Source organism: Mesoplodon bidens (assembly GCF_964165515.1).
Source record: "Mesoplodon bidens genome assembly, chromosome: 7".
Taxonomy (NCBI): Eukaryota; Metazoa; Chordata; class Mammalia; order Artiodactyla; family Ziphiidae; genus Mesoplodon; species Mesoplodon bidens.
Window position 1 is genome coordinate 115,936,094 of NC_138164.1, and position 26,623 is coordinate 115,962,716.

The 26,623-nt window shown below is 56.9% G+C and overlaps 1 protein-coding gene across 2 annotated transcripts in view; it reads right to left on the reverse strand.

Moving 5' to 3' along the window:
- Window positions 1-1,243: 1,243 nt before the first annotated feature.
- The window catches only part of AP2A2 (adaptor related protein complex 2 subunit alpha 2), a 66,162-nt gene continuing 40,782 nt past the window's right edge, over window positions 1,244-26,623 (reverse strand). The window contains exons 5-22 of one of the 2 annotated variants that reach the window (XM_081239571.1): window positions 24,960-25,089; window positions 21,819-21,920; window positions 18,382-18,490; window positions 16,919-17,066; window positions 15,865-16,033; window positions 14,578-14,715; window positions 13,489-13,671; window positions 12,812-12,909; window positions 12,190-12,421; window positions 11,906-12,079; window positions 8,982-9,142; window positions 6,308-6,390; window positions 4,725-4,816; window positions 3,930-4,051; window positions 2,863-2,979; window positions 2,705-2,774; window positions 2,427-2,561; window positions 1,244-1,666 (exon numbers count right to left, since the gene is read on the reverse strand). In XM_081239571.1, the coding sequence (XP_081095697.1) occupies window positions 1,589-1,666; window positions 2,427-2,561; window positions 2,705-2,774; window positions 2,863-2,979; window positions 3,930-4,051; window positions 4,725-4,816; window positions 6,308-6,390; window positions 8,982-9,142; window positions 11,906-12,079; window positions 12,190-12,421; window positions 12,812-12,909; window positions 13,489-13,671; window positions 14,578-14,715; window positions 15,865-16,033; window positions 16,919-17,066; window positions 18,382-18,490; window positions 21,819-21,920; window positions 24,960-25,089 (2,341 nt within the window). In that variant the 3' untranslated portion in view covers window positions 1,244-1,588. Of the gene's footprint in view, window positions 1,667-2,426; window positions 2,562-2,704; window positions 2,775-2,862; window positions 2,980-3,929; window positions 4,052-4,724; window positions 4,817-6,307; window positions 6,391-8,981; window positions 9,143-11,905; window positions 12,080-12,189; window positions 12,422-12,811; window positions 12,910-13,488; window positions 13,672-14,577; window positions 14,716-15,864; window positions 16,034-16,918; window positions 17,070-18,381; window positions 18,491-21,818; window positions 21,921-24,959; window positions 25,090-26,623 lie in introns of both variants that reach the window. The other variant, XM_081239570.1, reaches the window with a different exon arrangement.

Here is a 26,623-nt window from a genome sequence, read left to right on the forward strand (position 1 = left end):
TCGGCTGACATAAGAAACCAGCCCCGAGCTGGCAGTCCAAACACTGGAGCCCAAGCACCGCGTACCGTCCAGCACCTTGAACAAAAGCACGACGGCCACGTCATCCATCTGCAGTGCACAGCAGTGCCACCAGCGGCCATGCCGCCACACACGCAAAGCCTCAGCCTCCCCAACTGCGCGCTGCAGGGGCTGCACCGGGTGGTGGGTGTGGGAACCTTGAGTGGGGTGTCCGCAGTGTGGGGGGCCCCAGGACCCACATGGCGACTCCCAGAAGCTGCCTCCCCGCGACCCGCACCACGGCACAGGGCCACTGTGTTCCCCTGCCCCACGTGGTTCTCCCCATCGTACGGCAGGGAACCCGGTCCCTGCTGGAAAACCAGGGTAACCAACAAGGGCCCCAGCCGTTCCTGGGCCCCTCAGTGCCGAAAGCAGACGTGTCTGTCGAGGACAAACCTGCAGCCTGTGCCTGCCGCCCACCTGGCACATCTGCCGCTAACAGGACACAGGCCTTGCCTCGGCATCTCGAGGCGCAGGGGACGGCACATGAGAGCCGCACGCACGGAGGGGTTGGGGGGACAGGTGCCAGCCCATCCCCACTCTGCTGCTTCCTGACCACTCGCAGGCCTCCCTCCTCCCACTGCACAGGCCAAGGTCCACAGCACCCTGCCCTGCAATCATGACCCCGGCACATTTAGGCCGCTGCACAGGGAAGAGACCAGCTCACCTTCCAGAAATCTCTGTTGGCCCACAACAAACCCTGCCATCACAATCAGGAACCAGTCCTGGGCCACTGTGGTGACAGTGCACTCATTTGAAACCCAAAGATGTATGAGGTTAGGTACACACCCTCCAGAGCCACCAGGAAACCCACCCCCCAAGCACTGCACACTTAAGGTCTCAGTCAGATGGCTTTACAAATCTCGCTTTAAGAACACAGTGCTGGGAAAAAGGAAAATAGAATTAAATCTAGCCAGGATACATGTTTTTGTTGATCGTCATTGAGAACACAATCCTGTCTAACTTCTAGATTCAGAATCCGGCCCCAGCAAGCCCCCAGGCACTGTGCTCTCACCCTGGCCGAGGTCGGCGCTTGGGCCCCATGTGGACATACCCATCAGCCCTTGGGCCACCTCCCCATCTCCCATCCAAGTAACCAAGATCTATTCCCGTGGCAGACAGAATGCCGCCTCTCCTCTCAGAGCATCAGAGATGAACTATCAATAAAACAGCACTGGCATCTTGATAAAATTTCAAAAAACTTTCCATTTTCATTCAAACTGCTAAATTCCCTTTAATTTGTAGACTTAACCACAGAACTGTCTTGATTTCTATAAGAGTTGATCCCGGGATCCACGCCCCTCTCCTCCTGACTTGGCAGGACGGCTGGGTCCAGGCTGAGCCTTTTCTTCCTCAGCGGCACACAGGCTCCCCATCCATCCCCACAAGGGACGAGGCCAGAGAAGCAGGGCTGGGAGGCGCCCGGGGCTGCGACACTAGACAGGGCATGGACTTGCAGCACGACAACGAAGACGACAGTGGAGATGAAGAAAAACGCAGACACAGGAGCCTGACCCTCTGTCCTTGTTGATTAAAACTGTTCCGAAAGCAATTCACACAATCTCTGAGAGACGGTTTCTCTACTCGTCCGCAGCGTGAGTCGGTACATCTGAAACAGAGGACACAGCAGGTCAGTGGCGGTGCCAGGGCAGACACTGCGGGGCCAGCCCTGCCCAGCGGCCCCTCAAGGCCCCCTGCTCAGCCCTTCCCTGGAGGTGCCACTGTTGACAGACTCAAGCATCGAACACGCTCTCAGTGGCAAAAATAAAAGTTTGACAATAGCAAGTGCTCGTGTGCATGTGGACCAGCTGGAACCTTCATGCGCAGCTGGTGGGCTGTCAGGGCAGCAACACTGACCGTGCCCAGACCCCATGAGCCGGCAGTCCCACCCTCAGTGTTCCCCCCGTGAAATGAAAACACATCCACACAAAGGCATGTCCAGATGTCTGCAGCAGCCCTATTCAATGCCTCCTGAAACAGGGGCAGCCTGATGTGCATCGACAGGAGGGCTGGGCAAACCAGCGTGGCACCTCCCCGCAAAGGAGGGCCACGTGCTCCATGAGGACCACTGTGGACACAGCAGCAACACGGTGACTGCTGGAGCCCGAGGCCAGGCGGGCCCCATGCTGGGCCACACGGCGCTGCCTCCTAGGGAGGCCGGGGCTGATGCGGGCGTGCCAGAGAACTTCCTGGTGCGATGGAAATGCTACACGCACCAACGGGTGGTGGTGGTTACACAGGTGTACACATCTGTCGAAACATATCAAACCACCACATCTGGGATCTATCTGCATATCTGTGTGTGAATTACACCACAGTAAAAAAAAAAAAAAGTAAGCGTATTCAGCGATTCCCTCGAGGGGCTTGACCTGGGCTTGCAAATTCGGCTCCAAACGCAGTAAGCATCCAATCTGGGTGGTTTTGGTGTGTATGATACCGGCTCCCACAAAGTTTGCAGGATTAGGATCGACTTCCTCTAGGAGCGCAGAACCAAAGCCAATAATCTGTGGGAAGAACCAGGAGAAACAGGACCCCTTGCATCGGCGCCAGCAGAGGTGGAGGGTTCTCCGAGGGGAGAAGCCGCCAGCCTCCTCCGAGGGCTCCGGTCGTGTCCCGACCCTGGGAACATCCACAGCAAGACCTTTACCTTGGCTTTGGTGATCTCTGTGTCCATTGGATGCTTCGCCTTGAAGATATTCTGCACTTCCTGCTGGGGACTGTGGGAAACAGAGGCCAGCACGAGTGCCATCAGCTGAGCCAGAGCCAAGGCCTCCCGCCCACCCAGGGGAACAGGGTGCCACTCACTTGCTCAGCTGCTTCCAGCGCTGGAAGAAATCCTGAGAAGCCATTTCCGTGGGCTGGAAAAACTTGTTGAGTGTGATAGGCAGCTTCACAGACACATTCTGAAAGGTTCCCCCGTACCTGTGAGCAACACAGAGGCACGCTGGGAAGAGTCCACGTCCCGAGTGTGCCACCTCCAGGGCACAGAGGGGCCGCGTGCAAAAGGCGGGGCGGAGAGATCTGGAAGGGCAGCCCAGGGCTCCAGGGAGGCTGGTCCACCTACAGCGCACCGTCATCGATGGCCGAGGACGTCGGGGAACATGCCCCCGCCACCCCCGGCCGAGGCTGCCGGGCTGGTCGCACCGCTGGGGACAGGTGCCACCTCTTCCCATTCCCCAGCAGTCCACGTCCTACAACTTCACGTTTAAATCGTGTGGGTTTTTTTCTTTTTTCCATGAAAAGACTAAAAGAAAACGGTGTGCCTACGGAATGAAACAAAAATTCTGCACGTCTATTTCCCTAAATTTTACAAAGTACACCATCTGCAGGTCTCTGTATACTCCATATTTGGAAAGGTGCTTTTTCAAAATTTAACCTCACGAATACCCAACAGGGAAGGCTGGTATGCACACTCTACCGCAGTCACTGAAAGATGGCAGGAACGAGCCGAGAAGCAACACAGACACGTCACAAAAAAGAGTCAAACCGGCGCGTACGCTCAGAGTACAACACGTGGGCGCTCACACACCAGCCGAGGCCCTGGCGGGCCCGGCACCCTGCAGCCGGCCTCCAGAGCAGCAGGCTGGGCAGCGCCCGCAGCGGGACAGGCCCGCGGTCTCTCGCCGGAAAGCTCCGGGCCTTGGGAGGGAGGCCCCGCCCACCCAGCGTCCCAGACCCCGGGCACCCTTTCCCTCCCCCACTTCCCACACCCTCTGTAGCAGACGCCGGAGTGTGCACAGCAGGTCACCCCTCGGTCCTCACCACACCCTCTGAAGGAAGGACGCAGAGGGCCCACGTCACAGCCGCGTGCCCGCCCAGCCTGACACCCCCGCGCCCAGCAAGAGCGGCTGCTGCCTGGCCAGGGCTCCCACCTGAACTGGATGTTGAGGACGGGCGCCTCGGTGAAGTCGGACACGCACTCTATGTTGACGGCCTGCTGCACCTGCGCGCCCCCGTCCACGGTGGGGTCCACGGGCTTGGTCTGCAGGCTCAGATGTGCATGTGTCAAGGAAGCTGTGGCGATGCTGGGAACGTGGGCTGAGCCCAGTGAGCCCCGAGGTCAGAGAGGCTCCAGAAGGGGCCCGGCACGAGTCGGAGCTCACATCCTGACCTCGGACAAAACCTGCCATACGTGTGTTTTTAATGACTATCCGTAAACATTTAGCTTTAACGGTCCACGTTTAAAACGTGTTTATCTTAAAATAAAAATAGATCTGGCCTGTAGTAAGGAGGTTCCTGCTTCACACGGCTTTTCCAGGGAAGGCGGCATCCTTGGTGGTCAAGCTGGGCCTCCTTCTCCCTCACTTTACCCGGGTGGCCCATCCTCATGGGAACAAGACACCTGGATGGCAAGGCTGACGGGCTTGAGAAGCTCACGTCCCAGTTCTGCCGTTTCTATGGGACTGTCTCCGGTCGCAGCTCGTCCCGGGGGGCCCATCACTCGCTCTGCCCAGGGAGCAGCAGCTCCCTGGGAGACTCCCCAAGGAGACCAGAGCCCCAGCGGATATGGAGGCCGGAACAGGCCTGCATGTCTTCACCAGCGTTGAGACGAGCAACCTGAGTGTGGGAAGGTACCCCGAGGCTGCAGTAACAGCACCCGGAAACGTCCTCCTAGTCTGTCCTCCACCCGCCTCTGCCAGGGGCCTAGGGGCACCGGAACCAAGGATATTGGCCTGGAGGTCATCCGAGCAGATGAGCGTCGGAGTGAAGCTCAGGAACTGCGTGGACGTCTTATTACCGTAGAATATGAACATCCGGCCTAGAAGGAAGCAAAGTAGCTTGTTCCCACAACACACCACAGCCTCCTGAGCTGCACGGAGGAAACCTGAGCCCCCGGCCCACACAAGTGACGCCCCGAGCCCTTGGCCGCAGCACTTGGGGGGCTCGGAGCCAGCACACCAGAAACCGCCACACAGACCTCTGTGAACGTCTTTACGCCCTCAGAATTCAGAATGGAACGTGAACTTCAAACCTCCTGAAGAGGACGCACAGGTGGGCATGCCTCCCCCACAGCCTAAGAAACACCACGGCTCCCGCGTGACGCCACTGTGGCCCAGAGTCTAACCCCTTCATCCAATGAGAAACGAACACCTCCGTCCGTCCTCAGTGAGAAAGAGTCTGAGGGGTCCTGCGGGGCAGACGTGCTGCCTTCCCACCCTCCACTCGTTTCCGCAGACAAGTCTCCACGATGGTGCCAAGAGGGAGGCGGGGCCAGCAGCCCACAGGGCCCCTCGGCAGCAGCCCCAGTAGTCAGTGGGCATAATTTTGGGGGGCTGGGGGGAACAGAAAGCTTTTCAAAAATGTGGTAAAACATACAGTATATACCCTGCAATTTACCATCTCAGCCATCTCTAGGTGCACAGGGCGGGGCACGAAGCACATTCACATGGTCGTGTTACCTTCCCCACCATCATCCCCAGAACGTTCCGTCTTCCCAAATGGACACTCTGTCCCCATGAAACACTCACCCTCTCCCCTCCCCCAGCCCTGGACCCCACCGTCTACTTTTCTGTCTCTGTGGATGTGACTCCTCCAGGGACCTCATGTGGGTGGAATCAGACAGGATTTGTCCTTCTGTGACTGTATTATTTCACTGAGCGTAATGTCCTCAGGGTTCACCCTGTATAGCCTGTGTCACAAGTTCCTTCCTTTTTAAGGCTGAGTAATGTTCCACTGTGTGTTTAAACCACATTTTGTGTATCCACTCAAATGGATGGACATTTGGGTTGCCTCCACCTTTTGGTGACTGTGAACGTGGGCATGTGAGTACCTGTTCCAGTCCCTGCTTTCCTTTCAATTCTTTTCAATCCCAGAAGTGGGATTGCTAGGTCATATATATGGGAGTTCTATTTTCAGTTTTTTAAGAAACCCCCAGACTGTTTGCCACAGAAGCAAACACACCCCCGCCCCCAGCGCACAAGCTTCCAATTTCTCTACGTCCTCGCCAACCCTTGTTTTGTTTTTTATCACAGCCGTGCTGATGCGTGTGAGGTGGTACCTCGATGGGTCTGATTGCATTTCTCAGACTATTAGTGACGCTGGGCACCTTTTCATGCTCTTTTGGACATCTGAATGTCTTCCTTAGGAAATGTCTGAGACTTCTGCCCATTTTTTAACTGGGTTTTCTCTTGTTGATTTGGAGTCCTCTGTATATTCTAGAAACTAGACCCTTCTGAGATATGTGATTTGGAAATACTTTCTCCTCATAACTTCTAAGAGAAGTTTTCATTAAGTAAAGTAAAACACGTACCTAAATTCTGCCGAAACTCAGACTTCAGTCCAATCTGAAGAAGCTGGTTTTCAAACAACACACCATTATTTTTACAGACAAACCTGGGGGACAAGGGACAGCATGTGAGTCACTCAAAGCCAGCCACCCACCGAAAATACCAAAATCAGTTTTGAAAAAGGGTTTAAAGAACACGGAGACCAGAAAAACCTCTCTGGGACATGAGAGAAGGGAAAAGCAGCAAATATTCCAACGAACACCATTAAAAGCGCCCACCAGAGATGGGAGGTAAGCTGAGAGGGTGACACGGCACAACCAAGGAATGACCACAGGAGCAGGTCGTCTGCTTTCCATGAAGGTGCTGCTCAACCATGAACAGCTCCCACTGACTCAGGACACGGGCACCGCAGCAAAAGCACACACGTTTGTTCAGGTCAGCCCACAGGCTCGGTCACCTGACACGCGGCGCTGGCCTCTAAACGGCCTCCACCGGGGCTGTCCGCAAGCCACGCCCACACCCAGGCGGCCCTCCCTGCCCCTCCTGTCCTTTCTCCTCTCTCCCTTCCCCTGGTGCTGGGAAAACTGGACAGCTACATGGAAAAGCATGAAACTAGAACACCTCACACTACATACAAAAATAAACTCAAACTGGATTAAAGACCTAAATGTAAGACCTGAACCATAAAACTCCTAGAAGAGAACACAGGCAGAACACTCTCTGACATAAACCGTAGCAAATGTTTTCTTGGATCTGCTCCTAAGGCAAAGGAAACAAATGCAAAGATAAACGAGATCTAATGAAACTTAAAAGCTTTTGCACAGCAAAGGAAAATCATCAACAAAACAAAAACACAACCTACCGAATGGGAGAAAATAGTTGCACATGGTAAGACCAATAAGAGGTTAATTTCCAAAACATATAAACAGCTCATACAACCCAATATCAAAAAACCAAATGACCCAATTAAAAAACGGGCAGAAGACCTGAAGAGACATTTTTCCAAAGAAGACATACAGATGCCAACAGGCACATGGAATGACTCTCAACATCACTGATCATCAGGGAAACGGGGGTCAAAACCACAAAGAGACAACACCTCACGCCTGTCAGAACAGCCGTCATCACAAAGACCACATACAACAAACGCTGATGAGAACGCGGAGAAAAGGGAGCCCCTGCACGCTGCTGGTGGGGATGTAAATTGGTGCTAACACTGGAAAACAGTATGGAGGTTCCTCAAAAAACTAAAAATACAGCTACCGCACGATCCAGCAATTCCAGTCCTGGGTATATTCAAGGAGAATGAAAACACTAATTTGAAAAGATACACGCACCCCAATATTCACAGCAGCATTATTTACAAAAGTGAAGATATGGAAGCAACCTAAGTGTCCGTCAGTGTATGAGTGGATAAAGATGTGGTATAATATACGATGGAATACACACACACACACACACATACACACACACACACACACACACATACTCGGCCAATACAAAAATGAAATTCTGTCATTTGCAACATGAATGGACTTGGAGGGCGTCAGGCGAAGTGCAATAAGTCAGACAGAGAAAGACAAATACTGTGTGCTGCCATTCACATGCAGAATCTGAAAAATGAATGAATATAACAAAACAGAAACAGACTCACAGATACAGAGAACACACTAGTGGTTACCAGCAGGGAGAAGGGGGGAGAGGGAAGACAGGGTACAGGAGTAAGAGGTACAAACTGCTACGCATAGATAGATAACCACAAGGATATATCGTACAGCACAGGGAAATACAGCCACTATTTTGTAATAACTTTAAACGGAATATAACCTAAAAAAGTTGAGTCCCTACGTTGTACACCTGACACTAATATGATGTTGTAAACCAACTAACTATACCTCAGTTTAAAAAAAAGAGAGTCTGTTTTCAGCCAGAGACAGACAACTAGTGGCACAGCAAACCTGCCTTTCCCCAGTCGTTTCCGACAAGCAACAGGAGATAACCAATCAGCGCGCGGGGTGAACAGAGAGAGACTGGAGAGACTAGAAAACCACAAGAACTCTTCCGTGGTCACAGAGACCAAGGACAAGCAGCCGCTCCTTGGAGACAACAGAACTCACACCCACCCTCCTCTCGGAGGGGGAGCCCCCCACCTCCTGGCTGGATCTAGATCAGCAGAGACAGAGGGACAGACAGCAAGCAGGGAAAAGGGACAGGATCCGCGCAGCGAAGCGCGGGCAAGAGCAGCCTGGGATTTCGCCTTGAAAGTGGGAGAACGGGGCCAAGTCGACCGCACGCAGGACTCTGCTGGCCCATAGCAGGGGTGTGAACATCGGGACACCAGTCAGACAGAGGTGACAAGGACGGAACAGGTCAGCGGAGGAGCAGGAAGCGGGCCTTGGAAGCAGACCCCACAGGACAAAGCAGTGACTGTGAACTGAAGAGCGTTTCTTCAAAAAAAAGATAGGCTCCTGGAGGGCAGACACGGGGCGTGATTAGAGAGCCCAGGGGCATAGCACGGAGAGCAGAGTGCAAGCGTCCTGCAGGGCAGGCGCAGCCCACGGGCGCAGACAGCACGCAGGGCGCCCACCACTCCCTCACCTGCCCAGAGCCTGAGCCTCCTCCCTCCCTGGGTGGCCAGGGTGCAGGCCTGGCCGGGCGCGGGGAGCCCCTGTCCTCGGGACGCAGGAGGCAGACTACCTGGCGAAGTTGTCCTCGGAGCCGGGAGCCAGGGGAGCAACCGCGGAGGGTGAGTCTGAGAAAACATCCACGAGCAGCCCGCCGGAGGAGGGTGGAGGTCCCGTGGGGACGGGGGGCGCAGCCCCCAGCCCCAGGAGGTCTGCTGACGGAGAAGGCGTGGACTGGAAGACAGGGAAGGAGAAGGTCAGCGCAGACCCTTCTGGGCACCACGCCAGGCAAGCACAAGGGCCTGAACCCCACCCACACCCCGAAAAGAAGGGTCTGGTTTCAGAGAGAAGACTGTGCACGTCACTGTCAACCACCTAAAAAAGTCTGGAAAGATGAAAGAAGTAAAAGCAAGTAGCTTATTAGGGTGCATCCCTAATCATTTCTATGTTCTATTTTGTTACAGAGAAAAAGCAGACAAAATGCCTGCAGAACAGGGTTTTTTTTTTAAAATATTGTTTTTTTCGTTGTTTTGTTTTGTCTTTTTTTTTATTTTTATTGAAGTATAGTTGATTTACAATGTTGAGCCTAAATAGCTGCTTTTTACTGCGCACTCACTCGTCTTTCCAGGAACGCAGCCACGCTGGCAGCCACGCCGAGAGCCAAAGGAGGCCAACGCCCCTTCTTTCTCAGGAGTGTGGATGCACCCACCACCCTGGGCACTGGCCAGTCCACCCTCAGGCCATGCTGAGGACGTACACGTGGGAATCATTACGTTAGCATAAATAACTACTTATTTCCCTTTTATATTTAGAGCACTGCACTGAATTTCTAAAAAATTACACGTGTAGGCAGAGGATTTTCTGTATGGATTCCCCGCTGAGACAAGAGGCGCTACAGAACACGTGTCCCGTCCCGCAGGGAGGACGTGGGCCTGAGCCGGCTGAGAGCTCCGCTCCGCGTGCCGGGCCCTCCTTCCTGGGGCTCCAGGGCAGGCAGCGTGCCAGGCCCACCCTGCGGCCGGAAGCGGCCCGGAAGTGGGCAGCTCCAGGTGAAAGGGGCTCCTGGGTAGAGCCGACAGGCCAGGCCGGGCTCCCCAGGAGAAGGGGAGGGGTCCCCAGAGGAGCTGTCGAGCTTCCTCAGAAGCTTCTGCGCCGCCGGGGGGGAGTCGATGAAACGGCCACGGGGGCTCTTGGCCCTGCACCTGGGACGACACTCCCGCACACACAGCCCCTCACAATAGCCTCCTGCCAGCGAGGCCATCTTCGGGAGCTTGGCCACCCAAGGTTAGGAGCTGCTCCCAGGGGGCCCCAAGCCTGCTGTGGGTGACGTGAGAGAGGCCTCTGTCTGGGCCACAGAACCCACAGCCTGACGAGGTCACTGCACCTCTGCCACCTACTGCACAATGTCTCCACTGGTTCCCAAAGAACAGTGAAAACGCTTTTTAAAGTAGGAAAACTCTTCTGTCCCATTAAGTCAAACACAGACAGACAAAAGCAAGGCTGCTCTTTCAGGAGGCCCCGCTAAGACGCCTGCTCCCTCCCCAGGGCTCTACCCTGCAGCACTGGGACCCCCCACCGCTTCGCCGCCTCCCCCTCTTCTCAGGACTTGAGGAGACCCTCCCCCAGGAGCCGGCCTGACACCCAGCTCTGCACAGGTGACACCTGCTCAAAGCGCTGAACACCATAGGGCGCAGGGCGGCTCTGGGCTCCTCCGCCAACCCAAAGCCCCAGGACAACTGGCAGCCTCCAGACACCCACCCTCAAGGCGCACAGACAAGCACCCCGAAGCCACAGCTGAGCTGAGCTCCCAGGAAGGCCACAAAGAAAATCACCTCCTGGCATGACCTGCAACCCTAAATAAAAGGCATTCTGGCCAATATCACACAAAGTAAAAGGCATCACAGGTTTTCTTGTAAAATCCAGACATCTCAACGCCACTTTGAGGCGGGGCCTCCCTTCTGAGTTTGAAGACAGGAGAAAGAAGACACCAGGAGAATCCCAGCCAGGAGCGACCCCAGCCTCTTTTCTGTCCTGCTGCTTCTGCCTCAACTCCCCAGTCCCATCAAGGCCTTACCCCTGCCCCAGCTCCATGAGTCATGAGGACAAACGGGAACTCACATCCACAGGGCCACGAAGGGCGCCCCTGGAGAGAAGGCATCAGGGCTCAAGTGAGAGGTCCTGACTGTGACGGGGCCCCAAGTCAAGGGCCAGGCCAGGTCTGAGCACAGGCCTCACGGTGGGCCCGAGGCCCCGGGGCACACAAGGAGATATGGAGCCAGGCAAGCGGCCCCCGAAGGAGCACCAGGACTCGGATACGAGCACGCTCTGGATGAGCAAACCACCCGGGCCCCGGGCTGTCCACACGCGGGCACACGCCACTGGTGGGGCCCGCCCTCACAGAGGCCGCCGGACAGGGTAAGCAGCACCGTCCACGGCGCTGGACCGGCGTCCTGGAGGGGAGACACAGCTCTCCCGGCTGCCTCCCGACGGGCCAAGCATAAAGCCCAAGGTCCTCGGGAGCCGCTCGCAGGGCCGCGGGGGCTGCTGCCCAGCAGGGCTAACGCACCTGCTCCCTGGGCTCCCTCCAGTGAGCCGAGAGAGGAAACACAACTCTCAAAACGGCATTTTCCCCGACGAACGTCAAAGGACATGTTCTCAGGGCATCGTGCGTGAACAGGACGCTCGCGCTAACGCGCTCACTAGTGAAAAACCTCTGAGGACAGCAGGAGGCAGGTCTGCTGGAAACCAGCGAGGGGCGCAGGACTATACGGCAGTCGTGCAAGAGACGGGTGACCACGTCTTCTAAATCCAAAGCCGAGGGGAGACGTGGGAGCTGACCGCGGACCCCAGACAACCATCCGACAGACACAGTCTGGCTGACAGACACAGGCGTCTGGGTCAGCCTGCCCCCCAACGACAACAGTCCAGGGTCACGGATCTCGGGGAGCAGGTGCCCCAGGAGCTCACGCAGGGTACGGCCCTCAGGAGGGGACCCACCGCAGTGCTGGTGCTGGCCGGGGCGGGCTCGGGGCCCCCGTTGACGTCGGCGCTCCTCTCCCGCTTGGCCTCCTCCAGGTCGGTCACCGTGCTGGGGCCCTTCTTCTTCTTGAGCTTGGCCAGGATAGAAGACTCACGTTCTGGAAACGGAGGCATCTCCTCCAGGACAGTCGCCTGGGGGGAAAGGAGCCCTAGGTCAGTGCAGCACAAAGCCCCATGGCCTCCGGCCCCCAGAAAGGGCAGCCAAGGCGAGGCGGGGAGGGGAACAGAGCAGCGTGGCGCACCAGGATGTCGGTGCTGGCGACAGTGCTGAGCCGCAGGTACTCGACGGCGCGCTGCTGCAGCTCCACATCAGCGTTCTTCAGCTGGCTGTCACTGCGCAGCACGTCCTGGATGGTGCCCTTCACCTCCGGGAAGAGGTTCACGAACTTGATGTAAGTGGACAGGAGGAGCGCCCTGGTGGGGACGCTGCACAGGTGGAACTTGGAGTGCAGCAGGTGGAACTGGGTCAGGGGGCTGGGGGGGCACACATGGGGCACAGCGTCACCTCCACGCCTCACGCCCTGCCTGGCCCACCCCGCCTGAGCCTGACTCCCGTGTGTCCCCGCAGGACGGGGAGTGAGCGTGGAGTGATGCGGGGAGATGAGCCCACACTCAGCCAGAACCTGCGCGTTCCAGCTCCAGGCCGAGTCCAGGCTCCCTCTGAACAGTGCTGGCCATCGGCCACGCCTCCTTTCCCCCCAGAATCCCCATGTTCTGTACAGTCAACCAGAGTGGACATGCCCTCGCCACGGGCTGTCCTGGGGAGCTCGGGACATCAGCTGGCCTCTACTAGGCCATCGGGTGAGAACCAGTGGGCACAGGCCCGGCACTGGACGTGGGACTCCCAGCCCCCGGGTGACTCACCTGGATCTCGGGTCTCCTGCTATCAAGTTCCCAAACTCCCCTAGGATGTAGCCACCGACTTTGACCAGGTTCTCATGGCACGCTGGGGCCTGCAGCGCCTACGGAAGAGCACGCGTGGTGAGACTGGTGCCCAGGCAGAGGAGGCACCAGTAGCGCTCGGCCTCCGGAGAAAGCCACCGAGCCGCGTGACGAGCCGGGAGAGTGGACTCAGGCTGCCTTCCCGGGGAGCCTGCTCTGCACGCGGCCGCAGCCCCCAGCCTCCTGAGCCCCTCCCGAATGCACGCCCCGCCCCATCCTCTCTCCTGGCCACTTCGGCAGAGGGATCGGTAGCAGGGGAGCCCCACGGGCAGGGCCACGGCCGATCCCACCCCTGGAACGAGAGCTCCTCCCAAAAACTGCCGCTTGGGCCCTGGGCAGGGGTGGGGGCACACGGCCCTCACCGACGGAGACCGCGAACCCACCGTGGCGGCCCCACGCTTGCTCTCAGACACACAGAGGCCAGCCCGAGGCCCCAGCCCAGTCAGCTTGCTCAGGAGGCCGCTCGCTGACTGAGAGCCTCCCGCCCGGGGTCGCCGTGTTGAAATCACGGAGAGAGGGCAGTGAGACTCCAACAGAGGCAGGAGCAGTGCCGGAGCCTGGCCTGCGGGAAGGCTGGCAGGGGCGGGGCGGGGCCACACCTCAAACACCGTCTTGGCGGCGTAGCCCTGCACGTCGTCCCGGTTGATGACGATCTGGATGACGCGGTACCACACCTCCTCGCTCACGTAGTCTCCGGCGATGCGGATCAGGTTCAGGATGGTGTCCACGTACCACGTGTAGTCCACGGCATACTTCTCCGCCAGGATGGCGACCTTCAGCACCTGCAGGGCACGGCCACTCAGGGAGGGCCTCAGAAGGGCCTGAACCCACACCAAAGCGACCCCCACTTCTCAAAGGAGCCCGTAAGTCTAAGGTTCCAGGAACAGACGTGGAAGGACGTGTCGAGGGAGAACAGGTGAGACGGGCACAGCTGTGGGAGGCACAGCGCGCCCCGCCCGCCCCGTCCACCCGGCCCGCAGCCCAGGCAGCCCTGCTGGCAAAGCGCCGCCCGCGCTTGCTGGGCCTCCTGCTCCAACAGCCCTTCTCGCCAGCTCCCCAGGGCACCTGCTCTGGGCTGTGGAAAGCAGGCCATTCACCTCCCCCGGGTACAGCCTCCTCCTGCACCGAGCCTGCCCTGAGCAGCATCGGCCGCCAACCTGGAGCCCGGCCCCCCGCGCTGCCGCCCTCACGCCCACCTTCCCCAGCGTGACCTCCTGACCGCGCCCCAGAGCCCCCGTCCACCTGCTCTGCACACCCTCTGGCCTCCAAGTCGACCCTCCGTAACGACCCCAGAGCACCGTTCCAGAACACCCACCTCGTCACCACCCTCGACTTCGAGTCCTTCAAGCCCAGAGCTGGCCCCAAAGCTGGGCGCTGGGGGCCCCTCACTGCCACGCCGGCCTGTGTCCCCGCCGCGCCCGCCCCCCACGCACGCCCTGCTCCCTCCTTGCTGAGCACCTGCCTCCCAGGACCTCGGCACAGAAGGGGGAGGGGGAGGAGGGGAGGGCCTCTGCAAAGTGATTCTGAAAGACTGGAAGGCTCCACAGAAAATGCTGATAAAAAAGCTAAAGCAAAGGACTCTTTCATCCAGTATGTAGTAGATTCTCAACAAAGGCTGTAAGGAAGTACTTCAGCTGAGACACACAAGCATCAGTGCGGGTGACGACACAGAGGCCGCCAGAACTCACAATCTCTTCTCGGATAGAGTAGTCGGCCGTCTCCAAGTAGCTCAGCATCTCGGCCACGATCTGCTGGGCGTTGCTGCGGTCGCACATGGCGTAGAGGAGGTCCACGGCCCGCTGCCGCACGCTCACGTCCCGTTCCGTCTGGGGAACGAGCACAGAGCCAACAGCCACATGAAAGGAGCCTGGGCAGGGGACGGTGGCAGTCCGCTGTGACACTTGCCCTCCCACGGTCCTGAGCTGGGTGGCTCAGGCACCACCACCTCCCCGCCGTCCCAATGCTCACTCGGAGCTCTCCCCACTCAGCACCCAAATCCAGGAGCCCAAGAACCCCTCACTTGCCACCCCACTGCCCCCCTCACTCCGGCACTCAGACCCCGCGGCTCTGGACCGGCCAAGATCACGATCACGCTCCATCCCCAGGGAGTGGGTCAGAGGCCGCCTGCTGTGTGGTCACAGACCGGCCCCTTCCGCGTCGCCTGAGAGCCTGTCCCCGTGCTGGCTCCCAGCCCCACCCCAGACCCTCAGAAACAAGAGCACAGCTGCTCCCCAGCACAGGACAGCATGAGAGGCGCTGCCATGGGCCCAGCCACAGGCACGGCAAGAGCAAGTCTTTCTGATCCAGGCAGTGACTGAAAGAGATGCCAAAACCACCCAGGAGGAATTCGAAACACCAGAAAGCGAAATTCCAAACCTTTGTACGGCCTCTTGTTCAAAACACACACCAAAAATGTCTATTAAATACACGCAAACCCAAAGGAACAGGGTCAGACGTGTTCTCAGCAGTAAGCCCGGGACCAAGACAGTGGGTTCTGTAGCTTCCCCTCCTGCCTTCAGTTTTCTAACATGTAGGAACGCAGTGGATGTGGCTGTGTCTGACCCTGAGGAACCAACCCTCATTAGAGCAGAAGACCTCCGCTTGGCTCTTCCAGCTCTGGAATTTCAATTCCCTGAAACAAGCAAATATTCTTCTGCAAGGAGTGAGTTTTCTCGGAGACATGGACAAAATAATGCATCCTTCTACCAAAAAGAACAGTTTCTGTTGATCCCAATTTTTATTGCGACTCTGCTCACGCGCCAGGCCCAGCGGGAGATGCCCTGTGTGGTCATGGTCTCTTGCGGGCAGAGCGCAGAACCGCCCAGGGACGCACGCAGCCCGCCAGATCGCCCGGGGCCTGAGCGCACGGCCCCAAGTGACCGCGGGACCCCACCGGGAGCTCACGAGTGACAGCATGAGTGACACAGGGACAAGGCGCCCCCGTGGCCAGGCAGCCCCCAGAAGAGCACACTTGCCTTCAGGGCATTGATGACCGTCTCGATGTGTGTCTTCACAGCCTCATGGGAGAACTCGGAGCTGGCCAGCGTGCACATGCTCTCCAGGGCCAGGTAGCGCAGGTTGGTCTCCCGGTGCTGCAGGAACTGGCCCAGCTGGTTACAGGCGCGGACCAGCAGGTTTGGCTCGCTGTGCGGACAGGAGGGGTGGGTGGGCAGGGGTCCCCCACTCAGCCTAGGCCGTGCCACGTTCACGGCCACCACGGCCTCCCGGGACGCAAGACCTGACGCTCACCCTAGTTGGTACCACACGAGGACCTGCGCCTTGCGTCCCCCAGAACACTTCTGAGTGCATGTGCAGAACCCCTGACTCCAGAGGGTCGAAGGCAGCTGAGACCCCGAGCCTCCACGCCAAGCTGGGGGGGCGGGGGCGGCAGAGGGACCCGGCTTTCACCAAGCCTCAGCCAGGGGCGGGCTCTCAACCAGAGAACCCTCTTAGCTGACAGCCGGACGAAAGCCGCGACACCGAGAGACAGATGCACAGACAAAGATGATATAACAGAGGTTACTGGCTATTTAAGTACCGACTACATGAAACTCGGCGTAAGTCTCTGCTCGCTCTTTACTCTGCCCTCTGAACAGTTAACAAGGAAAGGAGGCCGCTCCGAGAGGGAGAGTCTTGTCACTGGTGCTCAACCCTGTGGACTGCAGAGCTCAGGCAGCTGCACCCAGCGGAAGCGCTGCAGGAAGGCGGGGCCACAGGAGCACCCCCCACCCCCTCCCCTCCCCCTCCCCTCCCCGTGCCACCTCCACATGCTTTCCCACCACAGCCTCGGACCAACAAAGCCTACAGGACACACGTGCTCACGCCGCACTCCCAGGTGGCCCTGAGAGCAGCGGGTCGGGCAGGACGCCCAAGAGAAGCAGGGCAGCCGTGTGGGGGAAGTGAGACCACGGCAGTCACGCTCACGGCGTGCAGGGTCTGAAGCCAGAGTGCGCGCGGGGCAGCTCCCAGCACCGCGCCCTCAGGCCCTCCAGGGAGGGTGGCGCCAGGGACCAGGCCGCGGGGGCCCACCTGTCGTGGTGGATGATGAGGCTGATGGCCTCGAAGAGCACGGCGTTCTTAGCGTTGGAGTGCTGCACCTTCTTGGACTTGGGCGGCTCCTGGGCTTTGTTCAGAATCGTCTCCAGGCACTCGGTCAGGCGGCCTCGCACTGCAGGGTCTTCTGGGCGAGACAGACAGACGTTGGCCTGGCTCCCCTTGGCCCGCACGGCCGCCCCACCTGAGTCTTGGTACCCCTCATCTCACAACCCCAAAACGAAGGGCGAGGACGCCTACTAAAACCGTGTGGCTGCTTAAAATAAGAGGATTTGACAGCCAAGGCAACTACACATACGTTTTAACACAAATAACACACCCAAGTGTTTGCTGAAACATAGATTACACAAGTCAAGGACCATAAGATCTCAGAGACGTGGACAAAACACATGATGTGTAAGTTTGGGGGGGGGGCGGCGGGCAAAGGGTTTTCTCCTCTACCTGCTGTTAGCAATAGAGACAGAGAAAACACCCTGAAGAGCAATAAAATGAGAAAGAAAAAGTTTAAGTTCTGGTCCAACCAGAAGAACAGAAATAATGGGCCAAAAAAAGACCAAGAAAGCGATAAAACTACCAGAACTCCAGAAACTGTGGCAGCGCATCTAAGGCACCTGCCCCACCACCAGCTGCTCAGGGAGGGCGGGCCTTGGGCACCTGAGCGGACGGAGGGCAAGGCCCCCAAAGCCGCCCTGGGGTTGGGGGCAGGGGCCTGAAAGGAGGAGGAGGGTGATGAGATTCACCCCCATCGGGGGTCGGAGTCACCCCAGGTCTCGGAATAAAGGAGGCAGAGGTCAGTTCCACGGAGAGAACTAGTGCCGCAGGGGAGATGGGGGCGGCCGGTGGGCGGGAGTGGGAGGCAACGGCGGGGTCCCGCTCCCACGCGAGGGCTCTGCCGCAGGGCATGCGGCTCACGCTTTAGTATAGAACAGACTCAGAATGGAAAGTTACTGGAATTTAACAAAGACATACCTTGTACAAACACAAATGAAGATTAAAATGTAAAGGTTACAACAACAAAACCATCTTTGTAGAGGCAATTTGGAAGTATTGAACACAAATTCTCTTGTGCATTCTTCAACCAGGAAATTCTCTTTCTAGATACCTACCATACTAGTCAAATGTAACGTTTTAGAATAAAACACGAACATAACATCCGTGATGTGTACTTTAAGGTCACACAGATTGTTAACAACTTAGGATGTAAGGTTTCAAACAGTTCCCAGAATCATTCATAAAAGCAGAGGTCACCCCGAGCCGTACCAAAATTGTGATTTCTCTACCAGCTGCTGGGGAAAGCCAAGAGCCCTGGCAGCATCACAGAAAGATCCAGAGAACAAGAGCCAGCAACGGAGAGGACTCTAAAGATAGCGAGCAAGAGACCTAACCCTAAGACGCTGCAGTAAACCCCTGCGGAGAGGCCTCTGCTGCACGGCTGTCACCTGGGGGCGGGTAGCACTGCAGCAGCCTCAGAAGTTTGACTGATAGCCAGGGAGCCGGGACGAAGTAGTACGTGTAATCCTGGAGATCTGTGGAGGCCGACGTCACGATCTGCAAAACAGCACAGGGGGATGAGACACCGCGGGCACGTGTGCTGAGAGCGTGCGGCACACCTGTCTGTGTCTGAAGGGCAGGAGCACCACCGCCCAGGCCCCAGGAGGAGCCACTGCGCAATGACGCCCCTCCCCCGCGGGACACAAACCCTGGGCACCCGACCCTGGAGAGCGCAACAGCGACGCCGCCCTCGGTACAGAGTTCTCGGAGCCTAGACTGGGAAAGTGCATTAAACGCAGAAGGGAGGCCTTCGGTCCCCGGCCCTGCACCCACACTGGCCCTGCACCCACGACGCCCCGAGCACAGGCCCCACCGTGAGCTGCCCAGGCCCGAGAGCAAGCAGCCTCCCATCACACTGCCACCCGCCTATCCCAGGCAGCCTGGGCAGGACAGACACCCCCTCAGCCTCCCGAACACGGGACTGTCCCTTAAGGCAGCACACGCCCCCCCAACACGCAGCCCGGCACCTCCCCACGTCCTGCGTCTGGGAGCTCGGAGCGGCTCCTGTCACAAAGCTCGCAGCGGCGAGCGACACTAGGTCGTGAGTGACCTGGGACGCGGCCACTCCTGCACTGGGTGAACTCCAAGCCGTGTAAAGCACTGACGGGACCAGCAGAAGCGGGTGTGAGCGCACCAAGTGGAAGAAGGACCGCACCACCGCGTGGACACAGCCGGCCAACAAAGGCTGCCTTTCGAACACGTCTCATGCAGCTAATGCCACACTTTGAGACAAACTTTCAGCTTTAAATGCACACAGTGAAACAAATACAGAAACAAAAGCACTGAAGAATTCATCTCAAGGGTTCGGAAAAAGACTAGCAAATTAACCCAAAGAAAGTAGAGAAAACAATAAACATATAAGCAGAAAGTAATAAGGTAGAAAAATCAAAATAGGACCAACAAAGTCCAAAGAAATTCTTACACACCTGATGAGATTAATCAAGCAAAAAATGAAAAGGGCAAATATCCAGCGTCAAAATGGAGAAGGGAGACCTCACTATGAAGCCGACACACAGAATAACTTCCGGCCAATATGTCTGAATATTTACACAAGTTAGCAAATGTCAAGAATTGAATTTGAATTGAATGCATAATTAGAAGTTGTCTCACAAAGAAAACCCTAAATTCAAATGGCTTCACCAGTTAATCAATGACAAAAATGTTAGCAAAGATATAGAAAGGAATTTCCTTAATGTGGCAAAGAGAAGGAACACTGACAAAACCAGCCTACGTCGTCGTACTTAACAGTGAAACATCGTAGACCTTTCCTTCGAGAGTAGAAATAAGACACCAATTATCTCTCATATTCAACACTGCCAGTGGAGGTCCGGATTGGAGCCATAAAGCAGAAAGTATAAACAAACATGGACTGGGAAATGAAAAAAACTGTCATTGTCCACAGACCACAGACCACATGACGGAATACAAAGAAGACCCAAAGCAACCCACGTATAAATTACCAAAATTAATAGGTGAGTTTGGCAAAATTGCCAACATCAAGAGCAATATACAAAAAACAACTGTGCAAACCAGCATACACTATTGTATAATAACATTTTTAGGGTACCACTGAGAATAGCATTTTTTAAATAAAGTATATAAAGACAAGTCAGATAAAAAATAAAAGAACCTCTACTCGAGAAGTTGAAACATTTTTGACAGAAATTAAAGACTAAGTAAATGGAGAGAAACACCATGGTCATAGATTGAAAATCTCAATACTACATAGACGTGAATTCTCCCAAAACTGACCTACAGATTAAAGGCAGCCCCAGTAGAATTCTGTTGAGTGGGGGAACACTGGCCCCACTAGACATCAAATTAACCCAAAGTCACACCACTGGTGCAAAGATGTACAGAGAAACCAACGGAGTGCAGCACAGACCCGGCCGCTGGTGTGGGACCAAGGGGCAGCGCAGAGCCTGCGGGGAGGAAGCAGCACTACACAGAGACACCTGTCCCAGGTGGATCGTCAACCCGCACGCGAGCCCTCAGAATAGGGAACAACTTCAGACATTTAAGGACACGAAGGCATTAACCATACAGGAAAGGATTAGTAAGTCTGACTATATTAAAATGTGGAATTTCTGATCATAGAAGACTTCTTAAGAGACTGAAATGGCAAGTTACAGAGCAGGACAAGATTTTTAAACACAGAGTAGGCTGAACCATACAAAGCTGGCATTTTTGTAGATCAATAATGGTTAAAAGTTGGCAATTTTGTTTGGTTCAACCCAATCTAACCAACAAAGTGCTCATATCTAAAATATATAAAGGGGACATCCCTGGCGGTCCAGTGGATAAGACTCCTCACTTCCAGTGCTTCCACTGCAGGGGGCCCGGGTTCCATCCCTGGTCGGGAACTAAGATCCCACACGCCACATGGCGTGGCCAAAAACATAAATAAATATAAATGTAAAAATAAATACAAGGGGCTTCCCTGGTGGCGCAGTGGTTGAGAGTCCGCCTGCCGATGCAGGGGACACGGGCTCGTGCCCCAGTCTGGGAAGATCCCACATACCGCGGAGCGGCTGGGCCCGTGAGCCATGGCCGCTGAGCCTGCGCGTCCGGAGCCTGTGCTCCGCAACGGGAGAGGCCACAGCAGTGAGAGGCCCGCGTACCGCAAATAAATAAATAAATACAAAATTAAGGTAAATTAACAAAATAAAATAAGAACTTCTACAAAACAACAAAAAAGACAACGCCATGAGAAGATGGGTGAAACACTGAACAGGCTCTTCACAAAAGAAGGTATTCAAAAAGCTAGTAGACGTGCAAAGCTGCCCCAGCTCGTAGATAATCAGGAAAGCGTAGACCAGATCACAACACGAGGTGGCCCCCGGCACTGGGCAGGGGGCAGGCCCATCACAGTCACCTCCAGGGGGACGGCTAAGTGCTGGACAAGATGAGGCACAGGCGGGTGGGGCACAGACGCTGCACGGCAGCAGGGATCAACCATCGGCACTCGAAACAATTCGCCAACTTCACATGTCGAGCAAAGCAAGCCAACCACAAAACAACATATGCTGTGTGATCTTGTCACACAAAATTTAAAGTGCAGAGCTGAATGCAGTTTGAGGACGCTCCCTCCCTGTAGCGGGGCCAGGGGCTGAGCTGCTCTGCTCTGTGCACTTTGCCGCGCGAACAGGGCATTTCTGACAAAAAGGTCGAAAGAAAAGCCAATCAGCTATGAACCAAGACACGTTTCCACCCCTGAACTTACAAACTGACCCAAACATTTTGCATTCCAAAAAGTACATACATTAATTAAAGAAAATAATTAAGACCAAAACCCACCGAGTTCCGCTCCCCTCGACGGACTTACTCTGCTTAACCTGGAGACGGCCAGAGACACAGAGGTTTTAAACTCTTCCGGGTTCTTCTGTGCTAAGGTGGTGATGAGGCTGGCGGCGGCAGTCACCACGCCCTGAGAGGAGACACACACACATTTAGACACCAAAGCTCCTGACGACGCCCTCTCATTTTAAACTCCTTTTCTAAACAGAACTTTAAACTCAGAAGAACAAAGGCAGAGGCAGCCCAGGGCCACCTCGGGCCCACTCTGAATAGCTCTCAATGTGCTTAGAAAGCAAGGTGCACACATAGGTTGTTTTCCTGTTCTAGTGTCTCTCTGAAAACTGGGAAATCCAGCACCCCTCTAGCCCAGACCCTGCCTCAGTGAAGGCCAGCGTGGGGCAGCAGCTCTGGGCCCCAAGCTCCACCCGCCCGTCGCCTGCCTCTGCACTCGCTGCCCCGATCTAAATCATTCCGGGTGGACACATCGTGTTCAGACTCACATGAATCTTTACAACCCAAAACTGAGATCATGTAACAGCAACTGAAAAGCCCATTCTTCCCCATTTTGAAGAGTGGTCCAAGCCGTGTCTCTGCCCTCTGTCCTGGAAGCACCACCGGGCCTGGGCGAGACCCGACCCTCCCCACGGAGCCCCGCGGAACCCTGGCCTCAGCACACGGGGACCTTCCACGCAGCCCAAGGGAGTCTACCGTTGTCCTGGGACACTAGTATTTACTCCCAGTAACTCACGTCTCCTGGAGGGAGACACGGGTTAGGTAGAGAAGGTCTCTTGCAAATATAAGAAAAAACAAAACGAATGACACCCATTGACAAAAACGGGTGTAAAGATGCAAACAAAGCTCCCTCGAATCATCACATAATCCCTCCAGTCCCTCCCCCACCCCCTCCTGAGCAGGTGGGAGAAGGTGGCAGAGTTTCTGCAGCCGAGGCGGGGTCAGGTCCAGCACCACAGCGACCTCATCAGAAGCCACCACTGTGCTATTCTTTCGTCTTTCTGATGGAAACGCGAAAGCCACGCTAAAGAAACGGATCTAACTGGCCTCACTGTCCACATCTCAGTGGGCAATAAGGACCAAACACAGAGCTTTAACAAACAGGCATTTGCAACACGCAGATTCCGCAGGGCAGAGTCTCTTTCACCGTGGCTTCTGAGTGTTTGGGACACAGCCTGCTTCCCCAGGAAGGTTCACCTGCGGGATGAATCAGGCAACCTTCTGACAGAAGTCAGTTGGGGCTGGTTGGCTCCCGAGGTGCAGTTTCTCACCTTTCCTGCACGCCCGCAGGGTCTCTGCAGGAAGGCGGTGTGAGGACAGGGCTGGGGGCCCACGCAGCCATGGCTCTGCCGGCCCCCAGTCCCCCACCCACGACCTGGGCCACCTCCTCTCCCCACTCGGAACACCGCTCGGGCCGCGCATGACTAAGGGAGGGCCAGGCCTGGCGCACAGCTCTGCACATCACAGCCCCCCCGCCTCTTCCGCTGCTCTCGGAAGGGCTTGCTCCCTCTGGGTGGGCGAGTGACGCTCTTCCTGAGGTTTCCTGACCTTGAGACCAAAGAAGCCAAATCTCACGCCTTTGGTGGCAAAGTCAGGAGGTGTGCGACACAGAAGCCACAGCCCCGCGGAGGACAGAGAGCAGGTGCAGAGAGCAGCAGAGATGAAGGGAGAGCTGGCCGGTGGGCGTGGCCTCGCCCTGGGCTGGCTGAGATGCCCCCCCACCTCGCCCAACGCAAGCCGGGCTCCTGTGGCCCAGAACCACAAAGGCGCCAAGCGGCGCACCCGGCAACAGAGCCGGGTACGTGAAAATACAAAAGCAAACCAAACAGCCAGGCACAGAAGCATCAAAGGAGGAGAGCCTCCTGGCCGGCGAGAGACACGGCTCCGCCACCCTGGAAAGCGCTCGGTATGGACGTCGCTGGCCTTGGGCCTCGGCACCTGTCGGCGTGTGGCTGCAGAAAGCTCCCCCGACAAGGCAGGAGTGATGACAACTCCTGGTAAAATGCCACGAACCGTAACCACTGGGCCGCGTCCCCGCCACAGCTGGGCTCTGGACGGCCCTGCCCCGGCCCTGCCTTGCCGTCGGCTCCGGGTTCAAGCCCGGACCTGTGTGAAGCCATCCAACCTCTCTGAGCCTCAGTTTCCTCATCTGCAAAACTGGAAAATGCCCCACGGCCTCCAGCCTGGCCTCCTGACTCCACGGCAGGGCCTGAACCCGAAGAGGTGGAGCATGGCCCAGCACGCGAGGCCCGCATGTGAACGCTGCGGCCCAAGGCCCCCGCCCCCGCAGCTGGGCCTGCAGACGCCCCTCCCCTCCGAGGAACGGCTGCCCTGTGCAGACTCGAACGTTCCTGGTAAGCGTGGGAAACGACGGAGGGACAGCTCGCCGGGCAGTCCAACAGGCAAGCCGCCCAACCACCAGCTCTCATCTCTGAGTCTACATATGCCAATGGGTTACTTTTCATTTAATCTTTAAGGGAAATTTCTCTTCTGGGAAACAATGGAGTAACCAGCTAATGTGCTAACACCTATCAGCTCAGCAGGAAATTCTCTGTGGAACCTCGATTCTCTCGTTTGTACAACGGGATTCCGGCAGGACAAGGCCACTCTGTCCAGCGTCATTTCCTACTCGGCCCCGCCTCCCGGTGTCAGCGTGGACAAGGGTCCGTGACTCACGGCCAACCACAGCCACCAAATCGCTCCACATCTCCCTGCCCTGGCCTGCGACACGGGGAGGGCTCGGGCCTGGCTCGTGCACCAGCTATGTGCATTAGACAGCCTGCACGCCAGAGCCTGGTGGGCTACAGGACAGCCCTCTGACAGCCTTAAACAGGGTGCAGACAGGCACGCCTTGTGAAGCCCTCAGTGGATGCGGTGTTTCCAGAAGATGCCGGGCTGTGCCTTGTTCGTCCCTGCAGCCGGCAAGCTGGAGACCCTCCAACGCCTGGTGACAGGGTGAGCCAGAGACCCGGTCTAGTCCACCCTGTCCCCAGGGCAGGGGCTCCCGGCCCCTAACTGCAGGCGCTCCCAGGCTCGATGGACGGGTCGTGGACGTCACCCCAAGCATCCCGGAAGTCACACGCAGCTGCTCACACCGCGCTGGCCCAAAAGAGGCTGCTCCACGGGAGGGGCTGCACATTGGCCCAGAGGCACCTACCAAATGCTGGTCATTGAGGAGGTGCACCACGCGGGATGTCCAGTCGCCCATGGGGACGAGGTCGGGAGATGTCCTGTACAAGCGCAGCAGGCACAGAGCGGCGCTCTGCTTCACGCTGTCCATGGTGTCTCTGAAAGACAGACAGCAGTCACTCCTGGGCACAGCCGGCGAGCCCGGCCCAGAGCCCACGGACAACACCCCCGAGTCACCATGGGAGCAGAGGTGCACCCGTGCGGGGACTGGAGGGACACTCAGGATAAGGCCGCTTCGAGCTCTCCACGCAACAAGCTCAGGCCCACCTCTCGCGATGGGTCTTGGTGGGGACCACGCCTGCACAGTGACAGACAGCCGTCCGCTCGAGGGGCCGCCTCCACGGACATGGCCCCGAACATGGTGGACGGAAGGGGTCCTGCCCCCGTTAACCTGCTCCTCGGCGAAGCAGCAATTCCCAAGCGCCATGCACGACCTCAGCTACGCAGGCTGACAGCTAACGTTCCAAGAACTGACAACTGAATTACAGTATTTTTTTTTCATTTCTTTTCTATTTTTTATTTTTGGCCGTGTTGGGTCTTTGTTGCTGTGCGCAGACTTTCTCTGGTTTCGGAGAGCGGGGGCTACTCTTTGTTGCAGTGCGCCGGCTTCTTATTGCGGCGGCTTCTCTTGTTGCGGAGCACAGGCTCTAGACATGCGGGCTCAGTAGTTGTGGCTCGTGGGCTCTAGAGCGCAGGCTCAGTAGTTGTGGCGCATGGGCTTAGTTGCTCCGTGGCACGTGGGAGCTTCCCAGACCAGGGCTTGAACCCGTGTTCCCTGCATTGACAGGCGGATTCTTAACCACTGCGCCACCAGGGAAGTCCCCAATTACAGTATTTTTTAAGCTCACTTAATAACACACAGTCCAAAGGGGAGAGTATCAGAGAGCCTTGCACGGCCATGGCGCTCCATGTCCACCTAGAGATCTCCTCCCCTACACACCGGGCGGGCGCCCGGGGAATGACCGCAGCTACGCCGGGCAAGGGGCGTCTGGAGGGTTCCTGTCCGGGCAAGGGGCGTCTGGAGGGTTCCTGTCCTGGTTTTCGTGCTGACCGAGGACAGAGACGGTCCCAATTCTGTTCACCCCTCCTCCTCCCAGGCCCCAGCCAAACGCTGCCATGCAGCCGGGCAAGCGGCAGGCCCACCGAGGAGCGTTCCAGAGGAGGCCATCAAAATACGTCTGAGAAGAACATGTCCACACCCCCTCAGTGCTGATAGAAGCAGTGGGGCTCCCGTTCCATGGAGGGAAGAGCGGGGTTGGGGCTGTCGTTACCATTTCCCTCCTTTTAGGTTTTTTATTCCTAAATAACTCCCAACGGATATGACAAACCCCTGAACTGCCCCCCATTCCATGCCAAAGAAAAATTACTTCAGTAAAAATTTCTCTCTTGGATGTAAACCCTCTGGGGAGCAGGGGCAGACGCCTGTCCCTCTCTCTGGCCCCGCGCCGCGTGCACCAGGAGCGGCGGGCAACAGCAACCTCCGGGCCTCACGGCCTCCTGGGCGTCTGCCGTCTGCGCCCACACACTGCGGCTGAAAGAAGCCGGCCGGTTTCTACCACGGGGCCTATCAGCTGGCGGCCCACCCTACCCGTACAGCTGCTCCTGGTGGGAACACCAGAGAACGGTGCGAAG